Below are 18035 nucleotides of genomic sequence, written 5' to 3' on the forward strand. Positions count from 1 at the left end.
CTGGGCAGAGAGGAAGTTCCCAGGCTAGTGTGCCTTTTCTTCTTTTGTTCCTTAATTACTTGAGAGATATCTTGAGTGATTTCTTGAGTGATATCCTGAGTACCACTTAGGTGGGTCATTAGGTGTGGATTAGTTGTTAAAGTCTTTGTGTCTTGACCTCTTGAACTTTGTGAAGAGTTTTCCTGAGAAGATGGCTGTACTGTACTTAGTTGTGCTACCTAATGACCCACCTAAGTGGTACTCAGGATATCACTCAAGAAATCACTCAAGATATCTCTCAAGTAATTAAGGAACAAAAGAAGAAAAGGCACACTAGCCTGGGAACTTCCTCTCTGCCCAGAACATTGGAGGCTATACACCACACCCCCTCTACAGTATTTATAGGAACTCAAACACTGAGATCCTGCTCTGTTCCAGTAACAAGAAGCCGAAAGCACCAGCCTGAAGATGACGAGTGAGACCTCGTCGAAACGTCGCCTAGACACCCCAACTTTTACACGGGAAGACACCCGAGGACACCAAAACCTGCATTCCTGTACCCGTGAAAATCTACGAAAGCAAATATATATATATATATATATATATATATATATATATATATATATATATGGCAGCCTCATTTCCAGTCACAGTTTCCAGAGTCTCAGATGGAAGCAAGCATTTAATGGGTGAAGTAGGAGTTGGAATCTAGCATGGTGATTGGTCTGTTTCGTTGTTACCACCTCCGATGGCGGCTTCCTTTCCTTTCCACAAGGCAGCGGGTAAAAATGTTTATTAGTGTAGATATAAATCAGATAAATGCACCCTCTGTGCAAAAAGCAATGAAAATTGAAATAAAATTAAACACCTCCTTTGATTTAGTTTGCTCGGATGATGTCAGATAATAGCCAGGTATTGAAAGCGTTATTTATTGGAACAATATAAGCACCAGAGATAATTTTTCTAACTGCAGTAGCTGTAGCCTTCTAGAATCTAGAGTAGGGGTCAGCAAACTTACTGCGCCTTGGGCTGGTGTTTCCAGCGCCGATTGCACGGCGGTCCGGAGGGTAGGGGAGCGTGTGCCCATATGTGTGCACACATGCTATTTCTGGCACACTTCCGGGTCAGAGGAGCACCGGAAATAGCTTGTGCGCATATTGCACGGGCCTCCTCCGACCTGGATGTGCACCAGAAATAACGCTTGCGCATGCGCACAAGCTATTTCCAGTGCTTCTCTGACCCTGAAGTGGGCAGCCGTGCAGCGCAGCGCTGGTAAGAGCAGGTGGCGGAATAAGCCTCCAGATACTTGTCCACAAAGGGATATGGCCTTTGGAGTCAAAAAGGGTCCCCCACCCCTGATTTATCATCTTGGAGGCACACCCATGCGTTGTTCTTCCCATTCACAGCTGTTCACCTTAATCAAGCTGCCACCAGCTTAACCAAATGGTTAGACTTGATTTAAAGCAACACCCAGCGATGCTGCAACTGCAGCTTTTAGATGGAACATAATGAGAACGAGCCATAATGAGCAAATATTTATGTCAATCATGTGGCGCCTCAAAACAATTTCACAATATCCACTTCACTTCCAATTACTTATACAGCCGAGATGTAACGACGATTGAGTAGCTTCTTGTTATAGGGTAATGATCTGCCGATGTCAAAATAGCATTCGCGGAAATTACTTGTGTTGCGCCAAGTGATTAATGAGATAGGCATAGCCCGTTTCCTCCACTGAATGTTAATGGGTGCATGAGAATTTTCCCACAGTGCCGCTATTGGAAAGCTGGATTCTGATGGGCTTTTGTGTACGGGTCATTTTGACCACAGCCAATCCGATGCCAAGTCTGTTCATTAGGACACTGTAGCTGTCTGCTGCTTAACTTTTCTTTCCTCAGCCTGCAAAGACATAGAGTCTGGATAAAATGCTTCTTAAACCTTGTGTCCGCCAATAAGTCATTTGGCACAATCAGGCTGTGTTTTGCAGAAGTGCTGATCCAAGACTGGCGAAGTCAAGATAAGAGAATGCGACCCAGAATGAGAAATAAGCAAGCAAGTTAATGACACCTGCTAAACAGTCCCAGGTGTTCCTTAAAGCAATGCTAGTAAAAGTGCTTTTGAAAGGTTCATGCCATTATTATTATTATTATTATTACTATTATTATTAATTGTGCCCCACCCATCTGACTGGGTTGCCCCAGTCACTCTGGGTGGCTTCCAACATATATAAAACATAATAAAAGGTTACACATTAAGAAAGAGGAGAGTGTAAAATATGGTCTGAAGCTCAACATCAAAAAACTGAAGATCATGGCCACTGGTCCCATCACCTCCTGGCAAATAAAGGGAAAGAAAGAATGGAGGCAGTGAGAGATTTTACTTTCTTGGGCTCCATGATCACTGCAGATGGTGACAGCAGTCATGAAATTAAAAGACGCCTGCTTCTTGGGAGGAAAGCAATGACAAACCTAGACAGCATCTTAAAAAGCAGGGACATCACCTTGCCAACAAAGGTCCGTATAGTTAAAGCTATGGCTTTCCCAGTAGTGATGTATGGAAGTGAGAGCAGGACCATAAAGAAGGCTGATCACTGAAGAATCAATGCTTTTGAATTATGGTGCTGGAGGAGACTCTTGAGAGTCCCATGGATTGCAAGAAGATCAAACCTATCCATTCTGAAGGAAATCAGCCCTGAGTGCTCACTGGAAGGACAGATCGTGAAGCTGAGGCTCCAATACTTTGGCCACCTCATGGGAAGAGAAGACTCCCTGGAAAAGACCCTGATGTTGGGAAAGATGGAGGGCACAAGGAGGACGACAGAGGATGAGATGGTTGGATAGTGTTCTCGAAGCTACCAGCATGAGTTTGACCAAACTGTGGGAGGCAGTAGAAGACAGGAGTGCCTGGCGTGCTTTGGTCCATGGGGTCACGAAGAGTCAGACACGACTAAACGACTAAACAACAACAACAAATACAGGGCTGCCTTCAGATGTCTTCTAAAGGTTGTTACTCATCTCCCTGACATCTGATGGGTGGGCATTCCACAGGGCGGGGGCCACTACCGAGAAGGCCCTCTGCCTGATTTCTTGTAGCTTCACTTCTCTCAGTGAGGGAACCACTAGAAGCCTTTGGAGCTGGAGCTGTGTCCGGGCTGAACGATGGGGGTGGAGGCGCTCCTTCCAGTGGATTTACTCTGAGTAGGACTAACATTGGGTATGACCCATGGCCACTGATCCTTTACTTCAAGCAGGATTTGGATGTGCCAGGCATTCAGAGGTTATTGTAAGGGCCCTAGCTGGTTAGGGGCATATGCTGGCTGCATCCCCATGTATGCTCTCACCTGTTTCCCCAGTGAAGGGGAATTCTAACTACATTCAGTTGGATGTGGTTGGAATCCTCCAGGTGATCAGGAGTTCTACACAATCAGCGCCCTTGACTTGGGGGGTGGGGGAGGATCCTAACTGCACTGAACTGAATCTTCCACCAGACCTTTGCAACAATGGAGGAAGGTTGAGAATGGAGGGGCTGGAGCTTTTGGCGGGTGGGCACATGCCCCATACAAAGAATCTCACTCCAGCAATGCTTCTTCCCCCTCAAATGCATGAAATTAGCCCAGAAAAACACACAAAGGGTCCATGCATTTGCTTTATGCCTAAGAGAGGCAAGAAGCAAAAGTCTACCGAGAGTTAGTAGTTGAGATGGCTTTGTGGAACATCCAGGCTGAGAGGTTCATCATCATAATGTCCCACCATGAAGCAAAGATGGGAGAAGGCTGGTGCCTTCTCGACCTCCTTCTTGGCTTCCCATCGGTCTCTAATTCACCACTTTGGAGAACAGAATGGTGAACTAGATGGACCTTCAACATAACCCAACAGGACTCTGAGGACGTCTGAGGCATCAGACTTTCTTGAATAATCAGCAAATCAATTCAACACCAATCCTAAATGTCCTCAGTTGCTATGTATCATAGCTGCTGTGAAACCTGCTTGAATGTGTCACAGCCCTTACCTGCTGCTAATAAACATAGAAATACAGTGGTACCTCGGGTTAAGTACTTAATTCGTTCCGGAGGTCCGTTCTTAACCTGAAACTGTTCTTAACCTGAAGCACCACTTTAGCTAATGGGGGCTGCTGCTGTGGCGGCACCGGCACCGGCACCGGCACCGGCACCGGCACCGGCACCAGAGCACGATTTCTGTTCTCATCCTGAAGCAAAGTTCATATCCCGAGGTACTCTTTCTGGTTAGCGGAGTCTGTAACCTGAAGCGTATGTAACCCGAGGTACCACTGTAATGCTAATTCAATGACAAGATTCTCATTTGTGGCTTTGTTGAGTTACGTTGTATGTAGTCCCAGTGTTGTTTTCAGATCTCCGAAAAGTTTTTCAATGTTTGTCCACAAAGTTGAGGCTTCATTGTGTGAATTCCAGACAACCTGTTCCTGGTTTCTTTGTGGGGAGACCAGAGGATATTGACCGCTTATGGAGCATTCTGATTGGTTTGTGGGGGAGGTTAGATGACATTTCATCAAAGCAAGAGTTGCCTTGTGTTTCCCAGCACATTTCCCCATCACTTTCCTTACTGCAAAAAGTCTGATCTCTTTAGGAGGCGGGTTTGTTTTTCAGGATCTCCCAATCAACTATAGTTGTGCAACCTGAATTTGCTGGTGTGTGATCAAATCCCATCTGAAAAATAATGACAGTCTGTAAGCACCCAGTCTCTCTGTATTTTCTTTACCTCCCAGAGTAGCATGAAAATGTGTTACTGAATCAGACCCAAGAGTTCATCTGCTTCAGCATTCTGACTGTGGCCAGCCAGATGGTCACTGAAACCAGATGAAGTATTTTTTGTGAGCTTGTTGTTCGCGTACCCTGTTCTGTTACTACTCAGCTTATATATACGCTTAACTTCTTTAAATGAACTTTTCCCCTTCATGGGTTGAGAGGCACATTATACAGCTGTGTCTCTTTTAATTACAAATGCCATTTTTTTAAATAAAAAAATAAATCTGCAGTGCCCTAGCAAGCAGGAAAACAGCAGGTGAAGCCACGTTTGCTGCGACTGCATGACTCAAATTAGTCTTTTGGGGTAAATGGATATAAAGCAATTAAGGTTGTGGCTGTAGCAGCAGTACAAGTGTGCCAAGAAAACTCTTTGTGAAACAGATACTGATGAGGACAAAAAGGTGTAAGGTTTGCAGATACTCTGGCCATTATTCCATCTAGCTCAATATTGTGGCTCTCTAGGATTTCAGAAAGGAGTCTTTGCTATCTGTGGTTGGAGATGCCAGAGATTGAGACTTCCTAAGTGTAAGGCTCAGTGCGAGAGCATCTACCTTGCATGTGGAAGGGCCAAAGTTCAATTCCTGGCATCTCCAATCTGTCCCAGTCTGAAACCTTAGAGCAGGGGTCAGCACTGTCCCTCGGACTATATTTTGAAAAAACATACGAACAAATTCCTATGTCCCACAAATAACCCAGAGATGCATTTTAAATTAAAGGACACATTCTACTCATGTGAAAACACGCTGATTCCTGGACTGTCCGCAGGCCAGATTTAGAAGGCGATTGGGCCGGATCCAACCCCCAGGCCTTAGTTTGCCTACCCATGCCTTAGGCAGCGGTTCTCAACCTGTGGGTCCCCAGATGTTGTTGGACTACAACTCCCATCATCCCTGAGCTCTGGCCTTGCTAGCTAGGGGTGATGGGAGTTGTAGTTCAACAACATCTGGGGACCCACAGGTTAGAGAGATGCTGTCAGTCACTGATGGGCCAATGTTTCTGCCAGTGAATGGTTCCATTGTCTCCTTGTGTTTATGCAGTACGTATTTGTTGATTTTAAGGAATGGCTAGCGATAGTGGTTGGTGATTGGTTGGGAGATATTGTAAGAAGAAGAGGAGTTTGGATTTGATATCCTGCTTTATCACTACCCTAAGGAGTCTCAAAGCAGCTAACAACTTCCTTTCCCTTCCTCCCCCACAACAAACACTCTGTGAAGTGAGTGGGGCTGAGAGACTTCAGAGAAGTGTGACTGGCCCAAGGTCACCCAGCAGCTGCATGTGGAGGAGCGGGGAAGCGAACCCAGCTCACCAGATTACGAGTCCACTGCTCTTAACCACTACACCACGCTGGCAATCAAGTGGGTGGTGTGTTTGTGGTGGAAGTGTGGGAATAGAATGGGATGTGTGCTATTGAATGATAGCCTGGATAGCTCAGTCGGTTAGAGCGTGGTGCTGATGACTCAAAGGTTGCTTGTTCGGTCCCTGTATGGGACAGCTGCATATTCCTGCATTGCAGGGGGTTGGACTTTGATGATCCTCAGGGTCCCTTCCAACTCTATGATTCTACAATTCTATGAGTTGCAGGTACAGTCATACCTTAGTTCTTGAACGGAATCTGTTCTGGAAGTCAGTTCGACTTCCAAAAACATTTGAAAACCAAGGTGCGGCTTCCGATTGGCTGCAGGAGCTTCCTGCACTCAGTCAGAAGCTGCGGAAGCCGCGTCGGACATTCGGCTTCCAAAAAACGTTCGCAAACCGGAACACTCACTTCCAGGTTTGTGGTGTTCGGTAGCCAAAACGTTTGAGTCGCAAGGCGTTTGAGATCCAAGGTACGACTATATTGTATTGTGCAGATATAAGGCGGCATTTGGATGTGATGTGTGTATTAGTTAGTGGGGCAAGTGGGGAATTTTGTGGGCTGGATGTGGAATCGCTGGCCCTAAAGATGTTTCACAATGTGCTGCTATGTTTTCGTTTTGGGAGATTGTGTTGCATTGCATTGCAGTTTCACAGTTCCGTTATTGCATTTGTTTTTCATTGTTGCATTTGCTTGTTTTTGGTGACCTGCTTCGAGACTATCTTAAGTATTACGCAGAATATATGAATATATTAAATAAGCAAACATCCTATGCATATTTACTCAGAGGTCGGTCCCACTGTGTCCAAAGGCTTTTACTCCCTAGTAAGCTCGCTTAAGAATGCAGTTTTAGGCTGTAACCCAATGCATGCTTCCCTGGATGTAAGTCCCATTAAACTCAGTGAAATATTTCTAAGTATGCATGCAGCATGCATGAGCTTGAGCTGCATATCGTTTCCTAAACCTTCTCCTGCCCGTGATGCAAAAGAAGCGTTTTAGATTCTTCTTGCTTTTACTATCTGTTGTTTTATTAAATTGTGGCTTGGGAAATCTATTTTGGTGAGGAGTTTCACTTTTTGTGTACTTTCAGATCTGCCTTGCATGCTCTTGCATGTTAATGCTTTGGATAGGCTACGCTTGAATTCTACACACATCTCAAAAAGAAAGTATTCACAATATGGAAAGTCTGCAATTGCACCGCTTGGTGGCACTGTGGTTCAGCAAAAAAACCTGACGTTGAAGTTCACCAAGGCAGCGTTTTGAAACAGACTGAAATACACCTTGAGTGTTGTGAGACTAATCTACTTGTACTTTATATGAACCACCCGCTTCAGTTCTGTACTCATGTGGGGTTGCCAAAGGGGAAGTGGTGGCAGGAAACAGATGTGTGTGGAGTTAGGTCCAGATGAAAAGGAGCAAGGGAAATATGGGCACTTCAGCCCCTTAGATTTTGGATGATGGATTCAGCATCATCAAAGAGTTTTCTTATGTAGCCTAAAAGTGCTATTCAGTATCCCGAGTGACTGTAGCTGCTGAAAATAGTCTGTTGGTGGCTCAGTTCTTATGTAATGTTGGGATGTGGGTGGCGCTGTAGTCTAAACCACTGAGCCTCTTGGGCTTGCCGATCAGAAGGTTGGCGGTTCAAATCCACATGACGGGGTGAGCTCCCATTGCTCTGTCTCAGCTCCTGCCAACGTAGCAGTTCAAAAGCACACCAGTGCAAGTAGATAAACAGGTACAGCTGCAGCAGAAGATAAATTATAGAGTTGGAAGGGACAATGTGGACCGTCTAGTTCAGCCCCCTGCAGTGCAGGGATCTTTTGCCCAATGTGGGGACTTGAACCCACGACCTTGATATCAAGAGTTTAAGTTAGGAATGTGATGTCCAATAAGGCCAAGCATTTATGTCATCGAAATCACTTAAACACACACATCTTCTGGTGTGAAGTGGATAATTTTCCTTGCCCATTTCCCACCCACAATGCAGGCCTGAATTCATGGATCCAGAAATGTCTGCAGTTGGTTCTGCCGCAATCAGTTTCTGCAGGAAGGCAGTGTTTATGACGGGGCAATAGCTGTTGCTTTTTCAGTCGTGGCTGCACTACTCCCTCCTAATGCAAGGAAGCATTTGCAGTTCCCTGGAAACATCAACCTTCCCTGGCTCAATTTCACCAGCTGTGATGGCTGGGATCAAGAGGCCAGGGTTGTCGATGCAACGCTCATTGGTGTCTGTACACCTGCCAATGCCTGCTTTGGTGCCCACAGAGGCCTTCCTCCTGTCCATTATACCTCTAGAAATGTGAATTTCAGCTCTTTGTATAGCTCATACTCAGCTTGGACTGGACACCAGGAATATTAGGTATCAATTGTAATTGGATGCCACCCTTTCCTTCTGTTATACCCACCACACAGACTGCACAAGGAGAGGAGAGGGACCTTAGTCTTTGCTGAGCAAGTGGTGGTATATCAAGAATGTGAAGGATTTTGGGCTGGGGGGGGCATGAGAGAGAAATCTGGAAATGGAGCCCCCCGCAGCCAGCCCACCTGGTGCCCTCATCTGTGGCAGCAGACATGTCTTTGAGCGACCTTTTGAATCAGCTTGAAGTGGGCTTTTAAAAAAAAATGGAAGAAGGGTGAAGATGAGGGACTGATGGGAGAGATTCACCCCCCCCAGTCCAGCCTCCTTTGCAGAAGCCACTTCTCCTTGCTGAGAGTGAACAGTTAACTCTTCCTGCCTGTTTTGAGGACAGGGGCTTATAGCAGAATGCATAGCCCACTCCTTTTGAAACACCTATCACCACTTTCTCTATTTGTGTCTGTCTGTCATCTAATGGCTTCACAGTAAAAATGATGCCGACTTTTCTTCTTCTTCTAATCTATTTATGAGGTCCTTTGTTTATTTGAGGATGCCTCTGGGAGGAGCTGTTCTCCTGATTTTTTTGGATCCTCTGATGGTACCACTACTATCTGGAGCAGTTTTGGAATAACAAAATACGTTCCCAGTGCCTCTTACTAAGAAGTTAAATTATGATGCCACCAGATTTGTGAGGGTAGCATGCTGTAGTTATTATACAATAAAAGCAGTCGGCTAATTCCCCCTCTATATTAATATATTTGTGAATATTTTGTTGCACGGATTCCATGCATATGTTCCCAGAATTCTACTGGAGGAATTGCAGAACATTTCTCATAAACAGTAGGATAAATTGCAGTAGCTTGGAACCAGAATGGGCTACGGAGAAACAAGAGGAAGGTGTTAGCGATACTGGGGGAACTCCAGGGTTTTAAAAAGTGCAAAGTACAACCCAAGGGGAAACCTCTCAAAAAAACTTGATTGAGGATTAGCAGGTTCAATAGCCACATAATAGCATGTCTGTTGGAAATTTGGGGGGTGGGACACACACAGAACTGTTTGGGGTGATAGCTGAATGGACAGTGTTGGAGGAAATCAAGGCTAGCTGGAACCCTGAGCAAGAGCTTCCTCTGCTAGGTGGTGAGCATATGCTGCAACATTTTGTTGCAGACTTAGTCATGGGATTTCAATGGGAGCATGCTGGAATGTTTGGAAATGTTTTTGGCTTGGGGACGCCCAAGAGTGAAAAGAATTTATGAAGCCCTTGCACGCTCAATGGACAGGGGCTAGGGTGTTCTGACAGTACAGTGGTACCTCAGGTTACATACACTTCAGGTTACAGACTCCGCTAACCCAGAAATAGTACCTCGGGTTAAGAACTTTGCTTCAGGATGAGAACAGAAATCGTGCTCCGGCGGCACGGTGGCAGCGGGAGGCCCCATTAGCTAAAGTGGTGCTTCATGTTAAGAACAGTTTCAGGTTAAGAACAGACCTCCGGAACCAATTAAGTTCTTAACCCGAAGTACCACTGTAGTGTCTTTGCATGTGGATCAGAGTTAGAGGCTGGATCTAGACACACACAAAAAAAAGTTTCAGGAAAACACATTGTAAACCTCATAATGGGAAATTACGTTGGTGAAAAACTCCACAGCGCCATCTGGTGACACGGTGTTATAACACATTTAAAATGCAATTTCTTTACTGATGTAGCTGACTCCATAGTCCGAATCATAGTTATGGTTACATGATCAGAGGTTCAGGAGGGGAAACCCCACCCCTACCATTGCTAATCATTGGAGTAATCACAGTAGCTTATTTAGGTGAAGGAAAATTCTGATCCTAAACCTCCGCTGCCTTGTGGGATATATTTGGGAGAAGAAAAGTCTAAGGAGTAAACCCTACACCAGGCATCCCCAAACTCGGCCCTTCAGATGTTTTGGGACTACAATTCCCATCATCCCTGACCACTGGTCCTGTTAGCTAGGGGTGATGGGAGTTGTAGTCCCAAAACATCTGTAGGGCCGAGTTTGGGGGTGCCTGCCCTACACAAATCTGGAGTGGAGTCCCTAAGGCAGTTGGATGACACCTTGAACACCTCCTTATGGCAACTCCTACAGCCCAGCTGGTGACAACGTATTGCTCTGATTTACTTTGGACCATGTCAGTGAGGCCGAGAGAAGGGTCTTGTCATCAGGGCAGCCCAGGACCTCCATACACATTGCCAGGGCTTGTGCCCTGGGGATATCACTCTGGTGCTGCTAACACAGCCATTTGACTTCACCCCCAGAGGCACACTCCATTGTCTCTTGAGACAGATGGGTGCCAAAAACAACAAGCAGTATCAGCTAGCAGTTAGACGAGTCAGAGCTATCACTGTTCAACAGCACTTTGCAACCCCTTCCAACCAGAAGTACCCCCAACAAAAAGAGTTATTTTGAGTTGCATTTCTTTTACCATCCCTGATTAGAACAACATCTGTGAGTGCCTTAAGAAGAGGAGCTTATGAAACAGAAGTATCAGACAGCAAATAGAGAATTTGCAGCGCCAGGAGTCTTGAAGCAATTAAGAATATACAACTGCCGCTTTAGCTCCCACTTGGAATATTTTATAATAGCTGTGTTTTCTTCAGCCCCTCTCCCCAATTTTGAGTTGCACAGGAAATGGCATTGTGCAAAATACTGCAAATTGCTACGCTTCTGTACTCAAACATAGTTTCTAGCAGAGGGAAAAATCCTTGTCTGACCTTTGTGTGGTTGCGATTCATTTCCTTAGGGCGAACAGCTGTTTGGTAGCAGTTGCTGCCTTTGAATATACTGATGCGACAGTGTTCTAAAAAAACCCCAAAAAACCCACACAAAATAAATGGCACACTCATCGATGCAGTAACTGCAATAACTGAGTCTAGTGAGCCAGAATCTTGGATAGTATAAAAACAGGCATATTGTCATTATTGTGTGACATCAAATGGTCGTTCCTCCTTTTGTAGAGGGATAGGGCAGAGGCAATGGTCTTCCCTCAAGGCAGCATAAGACTTTTGACAGATCTCATGATGACAAGCGGAGGGGCAGATTGCAACAGCCTTTGGAGTTTCTCTCCCTCTGTAATATTAGCCCCATTCAGGCCTTTAGCCTGATCCTTTGGGGTCTGGGAATGTATATACTGCCCCCATCTTACTTCCTGCCATGCACAACCTCCATGTATTTCTTATTAAGGTGCAAAAGGAGCTTCTATGCATGCTTACCGGGTGTGTAACATTACTGCAGTCAAACCAGTAATTCATGTTTTGCCAGATAGGCACACGGAGGGGCTGAGGCTCACAGAGCCTTCCTGTAAATTTCCTAGAAAGAACTTTGTGAGATCACTTCCTTTGTCTTCCTTGGCCGGAAGCTGTAACACTACATAATTCCTGCCTCCCGGGGAATCCTCCCCTTCCTTCATCATGCTTCCAAGGAGATCACATGTGCATCTCTGAGCCCTGCAGCTCAGACATCTTTTTTGAACGTTCTGTTACTTAAAGGTAAAGGGACCCCTGCCCATTAGGTCCAGTCGTGGCCGACTCTGGGGTTGCGGCGCTCATCTCGCTTTATTGGCTGAGAGAGCCGGCGTACAGCTTCCGGGTCATGTGGCCAGCATGACTAAGCTGCTTCTGGCGAACCAGAGCAGTGCACGGAAACGCCGTTTACTATCCCGCCGGAGCGGTACCTATTTATCTACTTGCACTTTGATATCCTTTCGAACTGCTAGGTTGGCAGGAGCGGGGACCGAGCAACGGGAGCTCACCCCGTCGCGGGGATTCGAACCGCTGACCTTCTGATCGGCAAGTCCTAGGCTCTGTGGTTTAACCCACAGCGCCACCCTTTTGTGACTTAGGTAGTCGTTTTAAACCCGCCCTCATTTTGCTACTGTAACTGCTGCTTCAAGACCCTAGATTATGTAAGCAAGGACTACATTTGTTTCTTCATAAAACGACACATGGGTGATTATTGTTTTTAAGTGGGGGGAAAGGAGTAATACTAGGAAAATCCAGTCTGCCTTAAACTGGATTTTTAAAGCATCCTGGATTATTCTTAAAGCATCCTGGATTATTGTTTGAAGGTTAAATCAACTTTGTCTCAGCTTCTGAATTTAAGCTGCCAAGGATGGTACTCACAAACATGACTGAGGAAGGAGAATAACGAAATGTTATATCCTCTCCTAGTGCCTAAATCCATTCCTACAAAGGGGATATTGAAAGTGAGGCTTGTAGGTGTCGCCCTGCACCTCTGAACTCTTTTAACCATTGTGTGTTCAGGCTAATGCCCCAAGACAACTTCTGACTTGGGCAAAATAGGCTAGAGGAAGTGTGAAGCAGCTGTTCTTCCTATTCCCTACCCTCCTTTGCAGTGGTATGGTTCAGACACCAGCTTATCACCACCCTGAGAGGAGGCTGTGGAGACTTCCTTTGTAGCAGAAGTAGCAGCTTTGATGAGAGATTTTTTGTTGGAAGACATTTGCTAGGAGAGAAAGAGTTGTACTTGCCCTCGGTGACCCCGAGGCCTCTCAGCCTTCCGGTCAGCTGCTATTTGACATGTCAAAAAACTGTCATGTTAACTGTGTCCTTCTTCTTTGGCGATCACTTGTAGCTGAGTAAGATTGTCTTCCATAAACACGGTTTTAAAAATGAGTCCGTAAGTGACTGTGGAGGCCACTTCTGAATCCACCACAGGTCCTTCCACAGTGGGGACATTGGTTTCCGGGCGGGAGTTGTTCACGGTGTGGATTTGCCAAGCGTGCCTTCTGATTCTTTAACACCCGAGGCTGGCCCTTTCGTTAGACAAATGAAGGTAATTGCTTTAGGTGGTCGGGTCTCTGATGCCATCCCTGCTCAACTCTTGTAGGGCTCTCTAGGCAGGTGTTTATTGTGGCATTGGTGCTCCACATGAATTCCAGTTGTTGTTTCTTTAAGCATCCACATGATGTCACAGCCATCAAAATGCCAGCCTGCACTTTAATCCAGATTTACCCTTTCTGGGGGAAATATTTTTTTATTAAATACAAAACCTGTTGCCAACAACCCATTTGCAATTCCTCCCTCCCTCCCCACAACAATCTTTTTATAGAATTAAGTCCCTCACCTGGAAGTACCCATGGTTGCAGAGAGGCTGCTGGTGGATGCAGTTTCCCAGTGTATTTCACATCTACATGCAGTGATTTGCATGCATGTGGGAAGTTTGCAAAACCCAGTGGCCCGTAATCCTCTTGAAATCTGTGGAATTTAAAGTGTTTCACTGCTTCTTTAAATTCCATTGATTTTAGAGGGGCCTGGGTTTTCTGACCAAATATAGGCCATTGTTTGGAGGAAGCACGTGGAACTGTAGGGAAGTGCTGTTCTAGACCTGTGTTTCACACATGGCATTCACCTATGCCACCTTTTGAAAGTGTGGATTGTGTAAGCGTTTTGTGACATTGCGTACGGGAAGGAATACGTAGGGTGGGTTGGAGGGGGCTGAGCCTTGAAGCTCTTTGGGTCTCAGACATGGTTGATAAAACATCCAAAACACCATCTTCATATATTTTTTTCTTTCAGTTTAACTTTTATTAAAAGAGGTTCTAAGGTACTGTACTGTATCCAGCACATTATATTTATTACCAAAATTATTAACAAATATACAAAACTTATATATGGAATATTTATTACATCCATTTATTCCTCTATAATACTGCATTTGTTCAAGTAGGTTACCTACAGTGTAAACTTCCCTCAGTTTGATCTCGCATAGTTTGGGAAAGCCCCTCTTAACCCCATATGGTTATCATATAATTTTCTTTTCTTTATTTGGCTTTCACTGGTTGTATCTGATTTTCACATTTGGCACATGGAAGAAACATCGACAGTGCAAAAAGATGCATCTCCCCCCCCTCCCCCGGTTTAATTCCGAGTCACAGTTTTTAAAAGCCGAGGAGACTCAAAATACATTAATTTGATATTAGTATTAATGCATATGACACACAGGTCAGTTGTTATTCAAGTTGAGTGCATTCAACTGCTTCCCACATCCCATCACTCAGACTCTTCTGCTGTGCAAGACTGCAAAAGCTAGGCCCCTTTTTGGGGAGCTGAAGGGCTCTTGCTGGTGACAGAAACCCCCAGTTTCATGTTTTTTGTTCTATTGTCTTGTGCCTTCTTGAATTTGCCAGCGAGCGACCGCTTTGTAAACTGAGTTAGGAAAGGAGGGCATCCTCCACTGGGGAAGGCTTTCTGCAGACAATTTCCTCAAGAACTGAAAATTACGGGTCTTTGCACCCAGATGCAAAGAACATAATAAGCTGTCATGGGTTTTTAAAAAAAAAATCTGCAAAAGAGAATAGTGTCATTCTATTTCAGGAGTGCAGCTTTCAAGTGCAGCCATTAAAATAAAGAACCACCCAGGAAATGCTCCCACCCCACCCCTTTTCTTTTCTGTTTCTCGTCGTTTACAAATGTAGCTTAATGTAACTGAGTAAAGCTGATCCAGAGAGAGCTCTTATTTATTCCCACTCCTCTTCTGCATTCTCCCTCAAGCACCATATTGCTATTTGTAGGAGGCCACCGCGCCCGTGTCCTCAATATCTGATTGAGTACAAATTCGGATGGCTGCGCCGAGTACCCGAGTAGTACTCTGCCTTCGCCTCTTGGTTACCAAAGGGCCCCATTCCCTTCTGTGGCACCGTACATTTCGGCCAGCTTTTTGAAGCGGGGCCCCCAGTCCGTCAGATAGTCGTAGCTCTGCTCTGAGTCCGTGGACGCAGACTGCAAGGAACTGAGCGACTCGGCCACAGAGCCGTTGCCCTCAAACATGTACGTCTGGAGAGAGTCAAAGGGAGGGGCCCAAAGGTCCATGTCTGCTTCGTAGAGCTTGGCCAACACGTAGCTATGAACGCTGCTGTCCACCGTGCAGGCTTGAGGAACGTATCTGGAGAGGCTTTCGATTTCCGGCATCATGTCCTGCCTGCTCTTCAGCACCACTTGGGCCTCCCTCGGGTTCCACAGGGCCGCGATGTCAAAGGCCTCCGTGTCTTCCTCCCCACCCCCCTCGTCGTCATACCGAACGATGTTCTCATGGATGTTCTCGTCTTCGTCGATGATATACGGCTGCTTCCTGTGCCTTCTCATGGACAAGATCAGCAGTACCAGCACTAGAGGGAGGAAGCCAGAATGCAAGACTTTTAGAGCACAGTCAGCCTCCACAACAGATGATGCCCACCCTTTCCCACCGACTATTATTGCTCTTGATGTAGCAGCAACATCCATGGTGGCAAAGGACAAAGCAAAACACAAACAGCATGTAAGTGGCAGGACTGGGCAATATTTTAGGATGGATGCACAGCATTAGACTTAAAGCAAGCAGTCTTGAGGGATGCAGATTTTACCCTGGGGGTATCTGCTACCTCATTCTGTGCTAAATGCTAAGGGAGTGCTTGCTGCATTTACCTTCTCAGTTCTATCTAGTTCATGGAAAGGTCAGTTGAGTTTTGCAGATCGCTTCTAGTTCCAAGCAGGCATTTTTTTGGAAGGTCTCATTAACACTTGTGAACATAACCCAGTTTTCATGAAAAGGGAAATGTCAATTGCAGCTTGAAAAACAGGATGCCCAAAATGCCCATGGCCACTTTCAAGGCCAAACAAGTCACTTGCCACCCCATACAACGGTGAATTATTGTAGCTATTGCCTAGGGTTACGGTAGCAAAACTGTACCTGCAAGTGGCTGGAACGTGCCCTAAATCAAATACAAGTCAAATCAACTAAGAACAGTACTTTACACAAAACGTTAATGAGAAAACCTTTTCGAAAGCTTGCCTATTTTTAGAACATTGCTTTTATTGGCACTGCATTCTAGTAAGCATGGTAGCTGCCTCTATTGTGCCTGAAGAACAGATGGTGTTACTCTTAATTTAAGAAACGATACGTATATTTACCGAGCAAGACAAAGATGCAGGCTAGAATGGCAATAAGAGCTCCTCTACTCAGGCTGACAGGGAGCACATAGGCCTCTGCATTGCAGGACATCACAAGACCCTTGTCGTCGCAGCTGCAAACGTGAATGGTTACCGTCCCAGTGCTACTCAGCATGGGGCGTCCATTATCAACTATCAGGATAGGAAGGTAAAAGATATTCTGTTCATGCTGCCGGAAGCCTGATCTCCTGGTTAAAATCCAAGCTGTGTTGTCTAGAAGGTGGGGGAAAATAAAAGATGTCAGTATTGATTTGCAATGTAAAAAAATAAAAAATCAATTGGAGGTAGATGCTATTAAACTATTTTGCTTTGGATCCATATATTTAGAATACTATATTTACTTTGGCCTGCTGCTGCTGTGCTTACCTTGTGTGAATGTGAATGTGGGCAGAGGTGACAAAATGCGAGAGAAACACACAGCTCTAAGATACTAGGATTTGTACACTGACATGCACCCTAAATTCAGACCCTTTTCTCTCTTTACTATCAAACTTGTGATTCCACTTTCTCAGACGTTGGAGGGTGTACATTTGACCAAAGTAGAGGGCTTGGGGTTGAGCAGGAGTTTAGCTAGATTTATTGTCAAAGTCTCCTGATGGCTAAGCAGGATGAAAAGCAAACCAAGGTGGTTTCTTAGAGGTTAGCGGCATTTATCCCTTTCCATCCCTTTTATTTATTTTTTTGACAAGCTTAATGTCAGGGCAGGCATCTGGTGCACCGACCGCTATGGAAATTTCCAGGCTTGTTGACAGATTGACAATTCAAGTGCAATGCATTTGTGCCAAACCTTGTTTGCACACGATAAGATGCCACAGTGATTTGATGCCATAAGTATTGTTTGCAAGTAACATGATAGGATAAGACATGGATGTCAGAAATCTAAAGCCCTCTCTCTTTTTTATGTTTCAGCACTGCATAGCGGCCATTGCAGTATTCTATGACTTAAGAGAGAGACAGACATTCCCCTACTGAATTGGCATGAAAAGTAGGTATCTCTAAATACTGTATATACTGAAATCTACTCTGTTGGAAAACGTTTACTTGTGCCAATTCTCTACCCATACATACACTGCCAAGACTGCTAGCAAAACAACCTGCTTTGGCATGGCCAGGTAATAACAGACACGAGTGCTGATCATAGAAGTCTTGTCCAGAGAGCATAAAGTTACATCCCTTGCCAAGAGTGGGCAATAGCAACCATATAATATGGGTGCTCAGCGCTTGCATACACTGCTGCAGTGACACGGATCCTGACCGAAGGGAACTAGCAGTTTGGTGGCAGACGCATCACAGTGGTAATGCATGACCTGGGCGGGCAAATATACAAATGTTTTTGTGAGCTAGAATGATCGTTTTATGCATTTGAAAATTGATTTTTTTGTTTCTGCAAAGTCAACCCTGGCACTATTGGTGAGGGCCAATCAGTGTATAGGCGTACTTTATAGTGATAGTTATTGAAGAGTATTTGCATTGTACAGTGCAGGGTGCAATCCTACAGGGCCTGGGAGTTCTTGAGTTCATAGCATATTTTGGACCTCTCTCAATGTGGGCAGAGCGGGAGGTCCTGATACCAGAGGTCCGCTCTGATTAG

At 45.3% G+C, this 18035-nt stretch overlaps 1 protein-coding gene and 1 long non-coding RNA gene across 5 annotated transcripts in view; one reads left to right on the plus strand and one right to left on the minus strand.

Moving 5' to 3' along the window:
* The window catches only part of LOC309348147, a 74906-nt gene that overhangs the window by 45307 nt on the left and 11564 nt on the right, over positions 1 to 18035 (plus strand). Inside the window, exon 3 of the long non-coding RNA XR_014159235.1 lies at positions 17354 to 17429. This is a non-coding gene — a long non-coding RNA (uncharacterized lncRNA). The remainder of the gene's footprint in view (positions 1 to 17353; positions 17430 to 18035) is intronic.
* The window catches only part of CDH20 (cadherin 20), a 156165-nt gene continuing 152149 nt past the window's right edge, over positions 14020 to 18035 (minus strand). For all 4 annotated transcript variants that reach the window (XM_081873013.1, XM_081873012.1, XM_081873014.1 and 1 more), the window contains exons 11-12: positions 16406 to 16657; positions 14020 to 15624 (exon numbers count right to left, since the gene is read on the minus strand). In XM_081873013.1, the coding sequence (XP_081729139.1) occupies positions 15125 to 15624; positions 16406 to 16657 (752 nt within the window). In that variant the 3' untranslated portion in view covers positions 14020 to 15124. The remainder of the gene's footprint in view (positions 15625 to 16405; positions 16658 to 18035) is intronic.

The sequence above is a fragment of the Podarcis erhardii genome (assembly GCF_964252035.2).
Source record: "Podarcis erhardii genome assembly, chromosome: 8".
In the NCBI taxonomy this organism is placed as follows: Eukaryota; Metazoa; Chordata; class Lepidosauria; order Squamata; family Lacertidae; genus Podarcis; species Podarcis erhardii.